The sequence below is a fragment of the Varroa destructor genome, unplaced genomic scaffold (assembly GCF_002443255.2).
Source record: "Varroa destructor unplaced genomic scaffold, Vdes_3.0 BEIS01000006.1, whole genome shotgun sequence".
NCBI classification, from domain to species: Eukaryota; Metazoa; Arthropoda; class Arachnida; order Mesostigmata; family Varroidae; genus Varroa; species Varroa destructor.
In genome coordinates, this window is record NW_019211459.1 from 12,503,753 (window position 1) to 12,521,325 (window position 17,573).

The 17,573-nt window shown below is 41.3% G+C and overlaps 2 protein-coding genes and 1 long non-coding RNA gene across 9 annotated transcripts in view; 1 reads left to right on the top strand and 2 right to left on the bottom strand.

Moving 5' to 3' along the window:
• Nucleotides 1-17,573, top strand: part of LOC111252275 (uncharacterized) — a 53,605-nt gene that overhangs the window by 29,432 nt on the left and 6,600 nt on the right. For 2 of the 4 annotated variants that reach the window (XR_002674149.2, XR_015330137.1), the window contains 2 exons: nt 3,893-5,285; nt 5,535-5,637. This is a non-coding gene — a long non-coding RNA (uncharacterized LOC111252275). Of the gene's footprint in view, nt 1-3,892; nt 5,290-5,534; nt 5,638-17,573 lie in introns of those variants that run through there. The other 2 variants (XR_002674150.2, XR_015330136.1) reach the window with 2 other exon arrangements.
• Nucleotides 1,562-5,091, bottom strand: LOC111252422 (uncharacterized). Of its 2 annotated transcripts, none has more exons than XM_086992759.1 (4): nt 4,473-5,091; nt 3,987-4,055; nt 2,276-2,375; nt 1,562-1,786 (listed from the first exon to the last, which is right to left on the bottom strand). In XM_086992759.1, the coding sequence occupies exon 1, from the start codon at nt 5,089-5,091 to the stop codon at nt 4,603-4,605; it is 489 nt and encodes a 162-aa protein (XP_086848885.1). In that variant the 3' UTR covers nt 1,562-1,786; nt 2,276-2,375; nt 3,987-4,055; nt 4,473-4,602. The 2 variants fall into 2 exon arrangements, with proteins under 2 accessions (XP_086848885.1, XP_086848886.1); XM_086992760.1 differs by having other exon boundaries at nt 4,439-5,091.
• Nucleotides 10,253-14,627, bottom strand: LOC111252421 (acyl-CoA-binding protein-like). Of its 3 annotated transcripts, none has more exons than XM_086992762.1 (4): nt 14,418-14,627; nt 12,228-12,295; nt 11,636-11,764; nt 10,253-10,771 (listed from the first exon to the last, which is right to left on the bottom strand). In XM_086992762.1, the coding sequence occupies exons 1-4, from the start codon at nt 14,452-14,454 to the stop codon at nt 10,664-10,666; spliced, it is 342 nt and encodes a 113-aa protein (XP_086848888.1). In that variant the 5' UTR covers nt 14,455-14,627; the 3' UTR covers nt 10,253-10,663. The 3 variants fall into 3 exon arrangements, with proteins under 3 accessions (XP_086848888.1, XP_086848887.1, XP_022666025.1); XM_086992761.1 differs by lacking the exon at nt 14,418-14,627 and adding an exon at nt 12,800-12,872; XM_022810290.2 differs by lacking the exon at nt 12,228-12,295 and having other exon boundaries at nt 14,437-14,620.

Sequence of the window (17,573 nt, forward strand, 5' to 3'; positions counted from 1 at the left end):
CTAACCTCTGGATCTAAGACCGACAGCTCAACTCCGTGTTGTCGTGATGGGGTCTTCGGTATAATAAGATCAACGCCGTTGGTGAAACAATAGCAGTAACAACAGTATTTATAGCCGCTACGTTCGTAATTTCCAAGCTACGACAGCAGTCGTTGCAACGACGTGGTCTGCCTGATTCGGATCTCTTAGAGCGCATTGCCACGTAAACCACGGACGTGCGGTCATTGCTGGCTTAAGGTTCAGCATTGGCAGATGATAAAAATGCTGTTTCATAGCTCTGTTAGATAAACCCCAGCTAAGCCCAGTAACCCGGCTAGATTTTAGTGGCAGCCAATTTTTCATGTTATACCTAAGAGATGTTCCGAGGATTTGTTTACGTATAGGAGAGCTAAACGCGTTGAAATAACAAAAAAAAAAGCAACAGTCAGTAGAACGCGCGTACATACATATGTACGTAAACGAATAAGCGTAGCATCATAATAACTGTTATTCCATATCTACAAGAAGTCGTGGTCACTAGACAACCGAACAAACGGTTAAAAGAGAAAGCATCTGAGAAGGAAATAACCAGTATTCAAAAAAAAGTACGAAATATGCTCCAACAATGTTTCGTATTTAAAAATCGAGCTTATGTGTATGGAGCAAGAAGACCGTGATAGAACTATTGCAGCTGTCGGCTACAGATAATTGGTTCGGACGTTGACGATGGTAACGCTATTAGGAACGGCCATAAAATCAGAAAAACTAAAAACTAGCTTCAGTCGAGATCTAGCCGTTAGCTAGCGCTTTTTTTAGCTGCTGTTGCGCAGTCTTGGTTGACCGATTTTTAAATTATCAAAGGCTTTGCTAAGATTATGCAGTAACGACTTTGCAGATAGAGTCACTGATAGAGTGGCAGGAACTAATCGATTAAGTTAACCCGATAGAGACAAGTTATTTACATGGTTGTTATAGCTATTTGTGCGTTTAACGTAACGTTATGACTGTTGGAAGCTGCTTACATTAGGAAAAATGTCAAATCAACCCTTAAAGATCAGATACCTATGCGTTGAAACGATCATCATCAATATCCTATTGATACCCTGTCTAAGGGTGAAGCTGTCATAGCTGTCCTTATTTATAATCAGACATATCTGTTACCTGAATGTGTAAGTGATCTTCGTGTTTCTTTGAGACGTTATAATGGCTCCTCTGCGACGCGTGTCGTACAAGCCTGACATATGGAAACGGTAGTCGACACCCTGTATTTTGGAGAATGCGCGTTTTTGCTAAGCACCATATTTTAATCGTTTCATTTTGCATCATTAAGGAGATGAAATGATGATCGGAATTTGTTTTCGTCCCATATGAAATCTTAGCAGCCTGAATATGTCTTCTCCTTATCCACCCAAATGACGCCACCGGATAATATACTCCATTGAAAACTATAAGTGATCAGATAATTAAGCTACTCCGTCCAAGCTTTGGCGGTTTCATAAGTAGCCTTCCGTATAGTTTACCTTCAGTCTCAGTTCTGTGATGCTACTCAGATACTTACGTTCTCATGAAAACAAAAGAAGAATACAACCCAGAAAAAATGTGTTTTATTTTGTTTGGAATTCTCTGAAATACATTTTTTCGACTGTTTCCGCCTTTATTGCTCTGAATAAAGGTCGCCTTCCGAATACACACAAACATGTACAAAGAAAAATATATTGCACGACATATTACCACCCGGTAATGACGATATCAAACTTTGCTCACGCTTCCGCGAAGTTGCACCACTCTCTCTTGTGCCCTACACACCCTTTGAATAGATAAAGATGTTGTTACTCAAATTAATATAAGAGGTAGCGGTAAGAAGAAAAAATATAGGACAAAGGTAAGAAGTGTTTTTTTTTGTACTTTTCTGTCCATTCAATATATTGCATAATTAAAGCCGAAAATCCATGACGGTATTCTAGATATATATTTTTCATAAACTGTTAAAATTCAACAAAAATTATTATCATTTTTATTTTATACATATCAAAACTAACGATTCATTTTAGTGGGTAGGAACTTTTTGTAACTTAATTTTAAGTTGAAGTATACCCGTAATCCAGTACGCTAGTCAGTGTAAACCAAAAGAGAATTAACATGTTTGAAGTTTCTGATTCATAATAACGCTCGCTTGTATATAATTTCAGAACCAGATTAGACAAGCAAACATATAATTTATATCTATAAAAGGATGTCTCCAATTCAATCTTAGCTATGCATATCCTTAATATAGCCTAAATTTAAACCTTCATACCATATTGACAGACCCAAGTAGCACTTCAGCGCCGCCTACCGCACGGCTGCTTCCAAACGACAAGGTGATTCCGCTTCAACACTAGCCTTGTGGGTATAGACTTTGTGGCGGCAAGGGAGATCAAACATGACAATTTAAAACGGTTCGCATTAGATAAGTGCATTGAGTTACATGACGTAAATGTGTTTTCTGGTAGAAATCAACTACATTTGAGGAATCCACTAAAAAAAAAAGTGCGCATAAGATCGCTTTCAGGGGCTCTCACGCGAAGACGTAATACTGAAAACAACTTCAATTGATTGCAACTTAACGATTTCTAATATTGCATCGATATGCATTTCAGTACGTCCGATTAACAATTTCCAATAAATCTAAATAAAGAATTTTGAATCTAATTATATTGTTGATTTCAAGCTTTTGGTCCTGTCTGGTTAACGAAATAAGGCCGCGTTCAGGATAGCCACAAATCTTGTTTTGTTATTGGCTTCCTTTCTCAATTACTTTTTTTTGCTGATCGTCAGACCGTGCTGAAGACCTCTTTGCTTCAAGGCTACTCTGATTTGATCCGTATCGCACAATTTTAGCGTCATTTAGAACACCAGAATAGGTACTTCGGGTACAAAAAGTGAATTTACACAGTTTGTTATTTGCTATTTGTTAAAACCTAAGCTCCCTGAGAAACCGCAATAGGTTTGGCGTTTACTACAAGAACTCCATAAATTAGAATATTACTCAGAAGGTTCCTACCAAAAAGGAAAATCGAAACTTTTGCCACGAGTACGCTTTCCAGTGAACGTCTCGTTTCGAGTTCGACAAGGATCATCTAGAAATGCTTTTCAGCGATGATAATTATCAAACCAGCTTATTGTTGTCGCCTGCACAATTATTACTATACGCGGTGCAGTCATCGCGGACCACGTTCGTAGCTTTCCGATTCGCTGAGAAGCCGCTTTCATTATTTTTAAGTGACAACACTAGCTTTCAGCGCCAAAAGCCACAGTATTTTTCACACAATTTTGTGATGTGAGTAAAACAATGACAAAAAGGATAAACAAAAAAAAAAACACTTCCAACACTTGATATATAGATATATATCGTTTGATCACTAGTCAATGAAAACAGTACTGGAAACACTGAGTGACCAATTAAATAAAAATGGATATAAGAGGCTCCAGTCGTAAACATCTGTCCAGTCTGACTAACTTAAGAACGGAAGCAGTGAATTTCATCAAATTCACTGCTTCCGTTCTTATCGTTATCGCGAAATGCGTGATGTGTATCGGTAGCGGTAGACTGTGGTTGTCGAACTGGAGGCAAATATGCGACGATTGACACACATACCGTGTGGAACCTGCGAACGGTAAAACCATATTAAGAGACACCTCTGCTATCGCCAGCTCAACTGTTGCTCTCGAATGGCAAAGCTGTGTTTCGCTAAGAGGTTTAGGTATAAAGACGTTTAGGCGCGTTCGAATGACAACGGCAAAGCTGTGTTTCGCTAAGAGGTTTAGGTATAAAGACGTTTAGGCGCGTTCGAATGACAACGGCAAATAGTCTGGCGGCATCTCATCGGCGTTCTCTAACTGATCTCCGAATGTTCTCTATTTATAATTTTAGATAAGAGCATTTCAAACACTAATTTGATGGACCCTGCTTCAATAGTGAATCTTTGCGAAAAGAACAGTAACCAGCAGGACAATAAGGCACTCACCTCACAGGCACTCAAGAGTCAGGACAGCTATCGACAAGCAGTCAAGACTGCCTCAATCGACGTTTACACCTAAAGCAAGCAATCACAGATTTATGCGACATCAATTTAGGTAAAAATATCAGTGTTCTCTACTTGTACATAAAGTATTGTTAAATGTGATTCTGGCTAGACGACTTGGTCGAATAAGGTGTTTGTTCGTTGCTTCGACCAGGTTATGCTTTGATCATAGTATTGATCCAATCAGCGACTTACATAAGCGACATTTTACTGCTGTCTAGCTAGTTCGCACCCACAAATCCGCCTGGTGAATGCGCCTATTTGTCAAATTAGCATAAATCGACTCCTAGTTAAGGATGAACCTAACGATACCGTACGCTGCTATAGTTGCCTAGTGATTACCGATGTGATCCAAATAGAAATGAATAAATTTCACACATGAACATGTATTCTACCATAAATTTGTAACAGTTTACGTGGGCTTCTTACTACATCGAGGAGTAGAGTTCGTTCATATTTTATTGTCCGACCAAGCAAATTCCTGTCCTACAAGCACCGGCACAAACGTGGCGTCGACCCCATCTACGTTCTGTTTTCATTTCCACATCGAATTAGCGTGTTAATTGACATTTTCAATGGTCATTATGAAGGGAGGCATGCGGTCAATGACGTGTTCGCCCATCCACCTTTCCCAAGAACTGCACCTGAGCTTGTCCAATGACGAACAGTAATCAAACGAGATCACCTCTCCGTTCGAGCGAAGAATTACAAGAGCGGGTACTCGACGAACACGGTAAGCGCTAGCTAAGCCGGCAACGCAGATTTCCTGTAAACTTCTCCATGGGGGAGGTGTTGTTGTCGTTTCTATCCTGGTAGTCCGCTTGCGGATGGCGTCCACCTGTGAACAATCGACCTGCAACACTTCGAACTTTTTGCCGTCTGCCCGAAGTCGTTGATAGACATCCATCAATGAGTCGATGAAGGCTACACATTCAACCGATGTTGGCACTGTGAAGAAGAGGCCAATAACGTCATTCTGGGCAAAAATACTTTCGACGGGTACCGTCTCAGTTTCGTTGTTGCAGTATTGAAGTGACAAGATGTTCATTTTCGTTTCACAAAATGACAAAGGTCGACTGAATAATAACGGCCAGTTCGATGCCAGAAAAGGCTGATGGTGGTTGTGCAAAACAAATCCATGCAATTTTAATCCTTCGTAATTTCGTAAAAATCCTGACTGATGAATGCGAAAGACCTTTCGTGTGCTTCGCTCAAGGATCTTCGAAGCGATTCCCCAAACAAGCAAGTAACCGATACACCTACCTAATCTTACAGCTCGTCTAAGATACATAAAAAAATACAGGTTGTGGCGACCATGTGGCTAGAGTCATTTTTCCAGTATGTCTGCTTCAGTTATATCCTGTTGCATAAGAACATATTACCCTTATATTGCGCACTTGTTCCGCAACTCAAAAAATCACCACTTCTTTTTCGAAATTATTCCATTTAAACAATGGAAGGAAATCTTGCTATCAACCTACCTCATTTCAGAAAACCCCTTGATCCGTACCCTGCGGAAATGGCTACTCCCAACCGAAGGATCGTATTTCTACCCCCACGCGATATCGAACCCAATCCACCAAGTGAAACACGGGTACGTTATCGCAGCCCTAAAACTGCTGGTTCCCCAAAACGAACCGATGACTATTATAACACGGTTGCGTAATCTTCACATTTAGCGAACTCAGGTTCCATGGGTTTGGCAAGTTGGTTAAAAACCAACCGTTAGTGCAGATGGTAAGTTTAAGAAAAAAGCTGAGCAGAATTTTCTGCTCAGGGTGCTTCTTTCAGCGAACGGACTGTCGGACTGAACTACCAATTCATTCTGCCAAATAATTTATCTGAGCTAGGTCTTGCATGATTTAAGAATGTGTACGAATACCAGTGGTGCTACATAATATATATATATACCGTGAACGAAATCGCGGCGGCAGATACATGGCGGTGTGCTGCCTGTTCTGAACAAGCGCTTTCAAGGTCAAATATCCTTCAGTGAGTTGAACTGCAAATGTGTTTAACAAGATTTACGGATGTAAGGAATATGTTCGATATAAGTCGAAAAACACAGTCTTGTAACACTTATTGATTTACGGCGATCACTTTACTTCAGTAGTGCGTGGCGAAGCTGAATGTTTGTTATTGTTTAAACAGACATTTGCCAACGTGCATTTCGCGTTACCCTAGCGAATGTTGCTTAGCATATATCTTGGTCGAAAAATGCTAATGAAGACGAGTATCACGTTCAGCTCACATCTATGTGTGATTCAACCGCTTCCCCCTGACACCATATATCCCTTCCCTTGAGAATCGTCATTAACGTAACGACTCGAAACAAAACATCTCCTTTTAACCCTTGAAAATAGAACTTCATACCTCACCAATGCTCGTAGGTTGAGCTTTACCACCTCTTTCCTAAACGCAATTGACGAAGACGAGCGAATCGAGCTTTAGTAAAATGCCCTCTTCGGGTGTTGCCATTTGCGGCGAACACCAAATACAATCGTCGGACCAACAGGATAGACAAATGCGCCGATCAAACTCGACGCAGCTCAGAGACACTGCTGCGTACACGAATGAAGTTAGTCATAATGGTTAGTTAGCATCAAGTTAGAAAAGTTGTATTTTTCCTTGGCTAATCGCCTTAGCATCTCGAGCATTTGTGCACTGGGTTCGGTGAGGCGTATCTCGGTCAGGATAAGCGAGGAAGTAGTATGCTTAATTTTGAGAACGGTTTGAGACACGAGTCAAAAACCGCTGTTGTAGCATAAGCAGCAAAGTACCAGCAAAAGTAGAATCCGGTAACCTAGAACAGGATGATACTGGAGATATTATCCTCCTGATACTGTAGTTCCTATTGTTGCACGGGTTGGCTTCCTGATTGTGGGTCTACTGGCGGGGTTCGCGGTCGTACGACTGAAGCGATAGGAAAACGAATAGTGTCTGCTCAGCAAGCAGAAGCCCAATCACACCGCTGGAGTATCCAGAAGGGGTCTTCGGTGGAAGCTAACCAGACCCAAGGCGTTTAACCTATAAATCAGTCACTGGCGGCAGACGACAGTGTGCACAAAACAAGGGGAGCAGCAGTAGAATCATTACAATTTGTAACAGCAGCAACATTAAAAGCAGATTGCGGAGCGATGCACACAGAGCGGACAAAAGGCGACGATCTAGCCGACCAACAAAAGGTTCCCCTGCCACCGCTCAAGCAAATCTGACAAAAGAGACTGCGTGCACACTGCTTGGACCTGCTTCTGGCGTTTGGGAGTTTGCAGCGAAGCCCGGCGTCGGCAAATGACCCTTAACATGAACTGCCTTCATATCCTCTATACTGTATAGTTCCGATCTCTGTTGCTCCGGACTGAGACCTACTTATACGCCTGTCGGTACCTCGCTGCGCTCCTACTCCTAAGTCTCCGAACAGAAAATGCCTTTGGCGCATAAATTGGTCTGTCGTAGTAGTAGCAGCAGGGACAACGTCTATCGTACACGCTCATCTCTGGCTTCTCTTGTATCAACATATGTTGCTGCTACCGCTCTGAAGTTTTTTTCATCTTTGCTTCTCGTATCTATTTTTCTCTAATATAGTCTCACATTCTCCCACCCGATTTTTCTACGACCCAGCTTCTCTTTTCTCTCATTTTTTCTGTTAGCACTATTGGTCCTTTTCGGCCCATCCACCCCTCTACCGCATACCTTCACTGATGCCGTGACCCCTGGCCACTCAAAACTAAAAGTCACTGCGGTGGCGAGCGTCGGAATGATAGTGTGACCGCTCGCGTTCCAGACCAACAGGCAACAGGTGAACAGCGAGCCGCTGCCGCTGTCATGTCGCCGATAGCAGCACGAATGGCTCGGAACTGTTCGCCGCCATGGCAATCGACATGAGCCCCTCGAACACAGAACCAAGAACCGTGTCAAGCCGTGCAGAACTGCGGGTGGAACGACCGAGCACGTTCAACTCGTCGGCGTCTCCCTGTTCAGCCGACGATCATCGCCAGAAACGGGATTTCGCGAGCGACAGAGAGAGGCGAGAGGGAGAGAGATGGATAAAGACCAAACAGAAAAAACGGGTGTTGCGGCTTCGACGAGCAACGAGCGAAAACGGACCAACAGAGATAAAGAAAAGAGAGACAAATAGCGGTAAAGGAACGATGCTACTTTGGCATCCCTGACTCTGCCGACAAAATGCTCAAAGAGGTAGAAGCACAGCGATGGTGGTAATGGCATGGTGCTCCGTCGGAGCTCCAACGACAGCATCGGTATTTTGGAGCAATGGCGTTAAGAGACGCTGCTTCGATCGTTACAACTGCCTGTGGCGACATAGTAGTAGCGGCGGCCCCTGCAACGAATGAATCAACGGTAGTTGGCCGCTAGCAACACGAAAAATTCTAGAGAAATCATCAACTTTTGGGATCCCATTGAATACCAGCAGCAACAACGGCCACGGAAATGATAGTCGTCAGCATAACTAGCCAGCAGTCGAAATGATGGTAGCTACAGCAAAAGCTCTCGGTACCAACTATCTTCGAATCTAATACGCTGTCAGTGGCAGCGGCGGTGACGTTGATGATGATGATAATGACGCGGACGCTGTTGAATTACTGAATTCCCTTCTCCGGTGGCGTGATCCTTAGTTAGTTGGCGCCGTAGGTTTTTTAAGTCACTAAGCGACAGGCAGGACAGTGAATGCCTGGCCGGCCACCGGCACCACTTATTCTAAATCTAATGGGGTTTTAAGATTCGGTCTCATTAGACTTGCTTTATATATATATATAAAAAGAGAGAGAGAGAGAGAGAGAGAGACAGAGCCTACGACGAAGCATTATTAAATGTTTGCTAGTTTAGTGAAAATAGCGATTTAGAACTTAGAACTCATGTCATTTTAAAGTAGTTGCAGGACATCTTTACATCGATGATGAGAGTCAAGAGCATCGGTGAACACTTTCTTTACACTTTAAAGGCAGTATTGAAATGTTATTTCTTACTGGATAACCATGCCTTCTGTCTGCTTCAATGCACAGTTTGATCGGATCCCAATTACAAAAATTAGAAAAAGCTACACAAATGTTATTTTTAGTAGACAATAGACATCATTTGCCGTAGTTGCCCGGGTGAAAAAAATTCGACCTCGATTTGTTTACTGGTCTGTCATGACTTGAGCTCGCAATGTTAGCCAACGTTTGCAACATTCAAACGCAGCGGTATCACGTGTAGGCAGTTAAACGGACAGCAAGTTAAACACATCATTTTGAGTAAATGTATTATTCTTGAAGCATAAAGCGAGACCATCTATTTCAACGAACAACTTCCCAACGATATAAAATCGTCAGGATATCATAAAATTGCGCTGAGCTTCGGTTTTCCACCAACGGACGCTTGGCAAGCTCCATTAACAGCTGGCCAGTTGATCGGCGCTGTCCCTTCAAACAGTCGACGTTGATTTGTCGGCCTATAGAGATGAAACAGTACCGGCCAAGCATTTGCTTTCGAAAATATAGAGGATCAAATCTTAGGACATCACCTGCAGCAGGTGGATAATAGTGCATTATCATCAGGTGCAGACTTATCGGATGAAGACCCTGTTGATTACATATCTGCCTGCCTGCGGGTCGGTCTGTGCCAGATGTTTACGTTGGTATTATTGCAATTCTCTGAATCGTTGGTAGTCGACAGTATCGCACAATGATAATGGACTATAATAGCAAGGATGCCGCTATAGGCCCACAGCCCGGATTCACGGTCTGTACCGTGCTTTCGCACAAGATCATTTGACGCTGTTTTATTCACCGCACTTCTGTAATGTTACGGCTGGTTTTGTACTTCTCGGCGAAATCTTCAATGATCGTATTTCTTCAGCAGGTCAGACTGGATACTAAAGGAGCCCAGGTAGCAGTAATGCTAGTGCAGACGATGCAAATTACCAATAGGCATTAAAAAAACCGAGCGACTACGACTATCTTAAGCATAATAAACAGGGTTAGTCGAAACTAAGCTCTTAAGCGTTTCGTTTAGCGCGTTTTTGTTAATGCTACGTGTTGAAATCAACAACACATCATAAAAAAAAATCGTATCGACAAACATCATTATTATTATTATGCCACCTGAGAGCCCACAATCACAGCTTGGTACCTGTACTTTTACAGAATCCGTTGCCTGTAGCAATGGATTCTGTAAAAGTATTTTCCTCCTCAAAGAACGACACCAATAAACCGAGGCCTTAGTAAACGATTTCACATAATTTATTTAGTATTTTAGTTTTTTTGGTATGAGCAGACTTCACCGAGCGAACATCAGAAAGGAAGCCGATTATTCGTCCAACTAAAGTCTGCCAGAGACCCAGGTAAGTCTAAGGTCTTAATGAACACATGACAAATTAAACCACATATTAGTTAATCAACAAGACTCCAGTATAGCCTTGCTATGGGATACTCTTATTGTCGATCATTTTTTCCACATTTGACCATTACCAGCAAAAGCAAATGAGCGACGGAATTTAATCATCTTGATATTTCAGCATCACCATATTGCCTGCGCTATGCAGACTTCACAGCAACGACCATCCTGTACTATGGTCGATACTTACTACATATTATATAAAACATATAATATATAGGGCATTCTTAGTTGTATTTGTCCTTTAATTGTTTGACAAGCTCGCAATACTCCTTTTTAGCGGCATCTTGAGAAAGGCCCTTGCGACTCGTCCAAGAGTTGTACTTCGCCTTTCCCTGTAAACGCGTGAATGGATATATTGTTAACGTTGTAAGTTTAAGTGAAGCCATTTACCCACAAAAGTTGTACTGCTAGATCGGTTTTTACGTAGAGAATTCCCTTGAGTGAATCAGCTGGGAAGAAATTCGTGCAGATAGCTGTTCTACACAAGAATTTTAGTATCCAGCCCGCCGCTCTAGACACTTATTTTTCTCAAACCAAGGCGTTTGAATGATAGTATATTCCCGAGAAATATTAAGGAGAAAAAAACTTCAGCATCGGGAAACATCGCAGATTCGTTCTATTAGGGTGTGAACTTCCGTAGATCAGGCAACATTTCGCTTTATTCTCTCGTTGATCTGGGCGTGGTAAGCTTCGAAACTTGGACTAGGTTAAAAGCATCATAAAATATGGAGAGGGCAACTAGAGGAAGTACCACCACTAACTATCACACAAAACCAGCAACAGACTCGTATAGATCCTGAATATTTAACCGAACAAAGAGCTCTTGCTATCTGGAATACGCTGACTGACTAGAATGCCGGTCGAATTATCTACATGTATTTCTACCAATAAACTACCAAACATTTAGATGTACCCTGGCATAATCCTAATGCTCGAGATACTGGAGCAGTCCTAAACCGTGAACTTACGGATGTCTAGTACGCTAGCTAGTGCAGTAAAAACTTATCAGCAGATTTATATATGCTACCTACTCAATTTGTACCGGCTTATATCCTTAACCCTGGTTCGGAGAGCGCAAGAAGCTGATTATGTTGTCAGCATGACATCAGTTGCGCATACTGCCACATATTTAAGAAATCTGTTTCAACCACTTTCGCCGATATCAGTTTTCGCGAGCAGTGTATCTTAGTCCATACCTTGAGATCAAGAATGCCCGGTGCCTCGCTCGTAACGTCGCCCACCGTTGCTTGCTTGTACAATCCATACAATTGCAGAAGCTCGTCATCGGAGGGACGAGTCTTCAGATCCTTAACTTCAGCTGCACACTGCAATAAAAATCACACGCGATTAAGATTTAGCTAAATCAGTATGGACCATAGGATACATCAACGTGTCACATCCGTAGCGTACCAGTGGCAGCGAAATATGCAATAAAAACCCGTTCTTAACACTCCTTATTTATACGAAAATTCGTTTTACATGCAATCGACAAGGATCACACCATTGTCATTGCACGTTTAAGGGGTCTTCGGTGGAAACAACACGAATTTCACGATCATTTTTTACGATATAGAATACGTGAATGTTTGCTGTAATTTAAATCAAGATTTAGATCTTTCAGTAAAAAGAAGTCGCTAACGTAAAGTAAAAAGAAGAACTAACGCTGGCGTATTTTTCCGTTAAATCGAAATGATAATCACCTTCACTAACATAACAATAACACATGCACTAAGCGGATAGTATTGCTATTGTAGAGCTATATAATCGTGGGGTTTATTGGAACCTTACTTTGGTATTCCGAGTGATCGAAGCACCAATCTCGTATAGATCGAACCGGGGGGTTAAGATCCTTGTAACTGGAAGATATGGCTAATATTGTATTTCACTGTACAAATAATCTTATAATGAAGGTGATATTGCTATCATTCGATCACATCAAAAGCGGTGTGCGCCCTCACCGCTTGTTAGTGCGATGTTAAGCAAGTTACAGGCTATTCCAGAACGCCACGTGTTCCTTGCAAAAAAAAAGACCGATCCAGAAATTATCACGTACAGAATCGAGTTTGCACTGCGCTAAAATTTGCAGAAGCTACCTTCTGGGTATTCATTATAACTACACAAAAGCTGATTTGACACTTAGCTTTTGCTAGTTGCATAATCATGTAAATACTTTTAGCGGCTTTCGAGTCACTTCTGTGCCAACACTGCTCACGTCAGATTGCCGTTGAGAAAGAAAATTCAGATATAACAGTAACGTAATGTACAAATTACGTTCAATTTTCTTCTGATTTCGACACATCCCGTGTAAATATCCTTGTTTCTTTTAGTGTCTAAATTGTGTTACTTTACCATGGATTTACCGTATAAGTGGCCTTCCGAAGTCGAATCGCGGTCACGTATTTGCGTTACGGCCAACATGAATGACTTGCTGTTATAAGTCAAAGGAATACTTCTATACTGTAACATGCATAGAATGCGATCAGCAAATACACGTTTGAAAATATTTCGACATTTTATCTATTTGTTCTATTATACAGAACGGTTTAGCGATATTTCATGTTTGTACTATCCACATCGGTCGTTTGTTTACTTTATGAATGCAAAATCTTTAATAAAAAATTTCACACAGTCTCAACGACTGGTTTAGTGTAGGTGAGCGGTCGACTACTATCGAACAAATGTTTCGTATCTTCACTCGGTACTTCCCCGATTCTACATGAATTCTCATCACGCAGGCATAGCGAGCTCCTGACAGACCCTCGCTGGCCTAATCGTTGTCTGGAGCTTCCTCTGATAAATTTCAGCACTGCTTTTGTATGCACGAATTTTCCTATAGATGGAAACCTAACGCCAATAAGCTAATTTTAACAGAGACAGGCTCTGTGCTATTGAAATAAGTCGACACTCGACTTTGCTTCGAGCAGATTCATTAGCCTTCCATTAGATGGTGTCTTCATCTCGGAACAAATACATACCTTGGTCTGTACCGGTCTATCAGAATGTGTTTCCGTCTCCCTAACAGCTGAAAAATTTGGATGAAGATGAGACGATGCTCGCACTTGTCTCAGAATGCAATGTATCTTAGCATTATTGACCATCCGGGTAACTATGCATAATAAAACGTTCTTGTTCAGGCTCATTGGCAGCCCTTTAGCTGCGCTTTTGAATTTCAAAATAAAAACAAGCTATAGAAAACGTGTGGTTAAATTTTAAAATCGAAGTAGCACACAATAGTGATATACCAGATAAATAAAACAGGAGGTTTAATAAGCACGTGATGTCTAACACTACAACTAGAATGCTTGTAACGTAATTGAGAACTGCGTTGATCACTGTTGTCGCTAACGTTGTAGCTGCAGAAGTTTTCAGTTATAATAGAGCATTGTTTTTAGAGAAAGACTTCAAGCTGCCGGGGTTACGTAATTGCCATAGACTGTGTTGTAATAGAAGCCCACATAACAGCAAAGTAGATAAACCTATAATGGTTTGTAGGGCGATCCAATGCCCAAGGCAGCTTATTAAATGAAACATCGACCGGTTTTTCACTGTCGGATTGTAGCTTCTGTGCATCAAAGGGCCCTACCTGCAGCCGTGGCGTGCACAATAAATTCTGCTGTAAGCTAGACCTACGAGTGTTCTCATGCCACAATACCAGAGCCACTAGTATCTAGCACAACTATTTCGCTATACACGATGCGTATTGTCGCATGTGGACTTGTCCTGGACATTGTGACACACTCGCGCACACCTTTTTTTTCCCTAAATATGACTGCTTTTAGCTCTGCAGCCTCTATCCTCTAATAACATCCAATATGTGTACACAATACAATTAATTGCCGTTGCCATTGTTCACCATTTTCTGGACGTGGCCGCCACTTCTGCCTAAGGGTTGCTGTACACGCGTAGGAACTACAAGCAGCTGCTATAACGTAATGGAATATAAAATCTAGCGCAAAAGTATAACATTGTCAAACATACGGGTGTCAAGCTCACGCACCTTCTCGAAGTCCGACATTCTTCTCACGTTGACTGCGACCTTCGAAGAGGGCAATCTATCTGTCTCATTCGAGTCGTGGCAGTTTTTTCAAACACTGGCTGTGATCTACGTTGTTTTTCACTTGTCACATTTATGTCAAAGTCAACAGCGACAGTGTTACGAGTTGTCGCCAGCCGCTCACCGGCAGCTGGCTTTTGTAACGAAAAGGGAAAGGGCACTCAGGCAGAAGGTGAGGGTTGGCCTGAGCAGACGCCGCCATCGCCGTCCCCGTCACCGCCACTGGAAAAGTAGCGGCAGCATCGACAAATAAGCCCCTTCCTTTCTTCGCCGTGATAGCTTAGTAGGAAACGTATTTGCCTGTTAATCTTAGGGAAACATTGTGGTCTAGGTTTGAACCCGAGCATAGACACACTTCGTTTCGTGCTGGGAGCTAACTGTCTGATAAGACGCCTAACGGTGATAAAGCACGTAAACCTTGAAACATAGAGATGTAAATAAGTCCCTACGGATATAAGTAAATGACAGGGCGCTTTACTGCTTATCCATTATATAGTAGTAGCGTGACCTGTGTTAATCTCTCGTTAAGAAAAGCGGGAAAGACAACTATTTTACGTCCACTAATACGAGTAATAACAGAAGAAAAGCTATGGAAGAGTCAACCTTCAGATTGTGCGTGGTACCAATACAATAGTCGAAAAATTTGGCCTTATTACCGACAATACATCAATCGTGAGAAGCCTAGAATGGGCCACGCAAAATTAGTGAAGACCGGTAAGCCTCCGGCAGGCGTTCGTTGGATCGGATTATGGTTGGCTCGGCCAGATTGTAGTTCAGAATCCATGCGCTTACCTTACTCCATATGGGCGTTGTGCACAGAATGCCCAAGCCGATCTAGAATAGGATATAGAATGATGGTTTCGAAATGTTGTTTTTTCCATTTCGTGGTTGTTGGAGGCTCAGCTATAGATAAAGCAAGCAGGAGCGTCTGAAGAAGAGCGCAAAGTTCTGGACCGTACATGTATAGAGAAACCTGACTAAGACAAGATAAGCCTGGCTAGCAACTCAACTTGACGGCAAAGTATGGGCTTGATCCGCTATTTTCATTGTATCTCCGATTACAAGTTTCGCAAGAGACCGTATGCAATGCTTGCGATATGCCATGCTTGGTAGTAATAAAATATTGTAGCACAAATAAGCGTAAATATGTAAACTCACATAAACTGCTTATTTTCCTATATGAACAGTGAATGATATAACTTTAATTCTTTGTCTAAGAGATAAGTGATGTTTAGCAATACTTTGAACAAATTAAATATCGACCACACAAAATATTAACTTCCATTGGAGATAAAATCTGATGTCTTTTTTTAACCTCGTTTATTGCCTACGTACATGCAAATACTTACTCACATAGGAACTATCTAATACAATTAAAAGCATAAAAGTGATAAGTGCCACAAGGCCTAAAGAGACCATTTAAATGGTGATCTTACTGTAGCACTGGTAGGGAGTCCGGTCGGCGAAATGTGTATCATTAAAGTTAGCTCCGTTTTCTGTGGAAATTTTAGCGAATTATCTCCATAATACTATATTATTGCTTAAGGCCTCCAAACACGGGCAAATTAGGTGGACTGACTTTATAGCTGATCCGACAAATCCATAGTTTCCATTCTATGGAAATAATTAATATTAATCGTCTGAAAGATAGGATCTAGATGTTGCGCATAGCATAGCTGACTTCGGACGCTTCAGAAACATTTTCGGCCACTTGTAAATGCGTTACGGTGAGTCTTAGCGCCCCGTTGCCTGACGACCATCAAAATGTATGTGAATATGCGGAAGCAACGGGCGCCGCATAGACTGAATAGAAGCTGGATAAATGAAGAAGGAAGGGTTATAAAAGCCGATTTTCTGATTTGATCCTTTCTTTGGAACAGATTGGTCATTCCAGTCGCTGACATAAGTAATGGAAATTTTAGTGGAAAGATGAAACAACTAATAAGGTATGCTCACTTACCAATTGAGTAAGATAACAAGTGCTTCATTCTATTATATGGATATTAAGACAAGCGTCACAGAAGATCAAAATGTCAAAAAAAAATATTACTTTCTATTCGAGGGTTTCCCTTTGTCGAGTCGAAGGTATTCGATTTTTGTAATCGAGATAGACGCTGGAATAAGCCTGATTAACAGATTAAACAGATTTAATGCAGAGTGCAACGAAATATGAACGAAGTCTCCAAGAATATCGTCTGAAACACATGGATGAACCCCCAAACTTCGCTGTAAAACTGATTGTATTGTATTTAAAATTGATTTTAACCATGCGTATGAGAGATTAAGTATTGCAAAACGTTCATACTGAGAGGTTTCAGCAACCACATTGGGCCTAAAGAATGAAATAGCGTAGACGATAGAACTTGGAACGCTTGATATTTCTTGGCTATATACTGCAAATTAAGTAGTTCTTATCTGAACTTAAAAAGCAGTAAGCAGCTCACTAAGACTGAAATAGACCTGAGAAAACTCCTCGATCATTTATATAAAATGCTTAGTTAAGTAATGAAAATGTTACAGATGAGCAGTTTATGAGTGAAGCAAGTACCTATTCAATGAAACCAATAAAAAATACGATTCTGAAATTTATCTAAGTGAAAAAATTGATTTAAATAAAGAGATTAGCAAGATCTCTTAAAACGCAGAGTTTAACCAACAATGGCCAAGCTTGAGCGAGGATTGTCAGAACAAGTCTATGAGCTTTGCAGATGTGAAGGTTTTACAACCTTGTCTGTATGTCTTTTATCATTGACACCAAAAGTGGTCTATACTAGTAATTGGCGCAGTAAACGATGCGTGATGTCCACACATGAGATCCTATGATCTGTTACCAATGGATTTTCAGCCCGCTACTACAAGATTCAATGGGTCGACATTTGTTCATTTTACCGGAGTTTGTTTATTTCATTCATTGTGCGCGGTTTATTCAAACAGCTTTAACTTTACGTTTCGATTAGGCAACTTTAATCTTTTTATTCTTGAAAGTTGCTTTCAAGTTTATTAATACGAATTTTCATGCATTTTACAATCTCCTGTACTGTTACTGTCTATATTACTACCTTTTGGGGGCTAGCGACTGA

Excerpts from the sequence above, each read along its gene's own strand:
- LOC111252421 (XM_086992761.1), bottom strand. The coding sequence starts at position 12,857 with ATGTTGGCCGTAACGCAAATACGTGACCGCGATTCGACTTCGGAAGGC. Across the intron at positions 12,296-12,799 it reads TTCGGAAGGCCACTTATACG|TTACAAGGATCTTAACCCCC; the intron begins GTAAATCCATGG and ends CATATCTTCCAG. Across the intron at positions 11,765-12,227 it reads CGATCACTCGGAATACCAAA|TGTGCAGCTGAAGTTAAGGA; the intron begins GTAAGGTTCCAA and ends TTTTTATTGCAG.
- LOC111252422 (XM_086992759.1), bottom strand. The coding sequence starts at position 5,091 with ATGAACATCTTGTCACTTCAATACTGCAACAACGAAACTGAGACGGTA.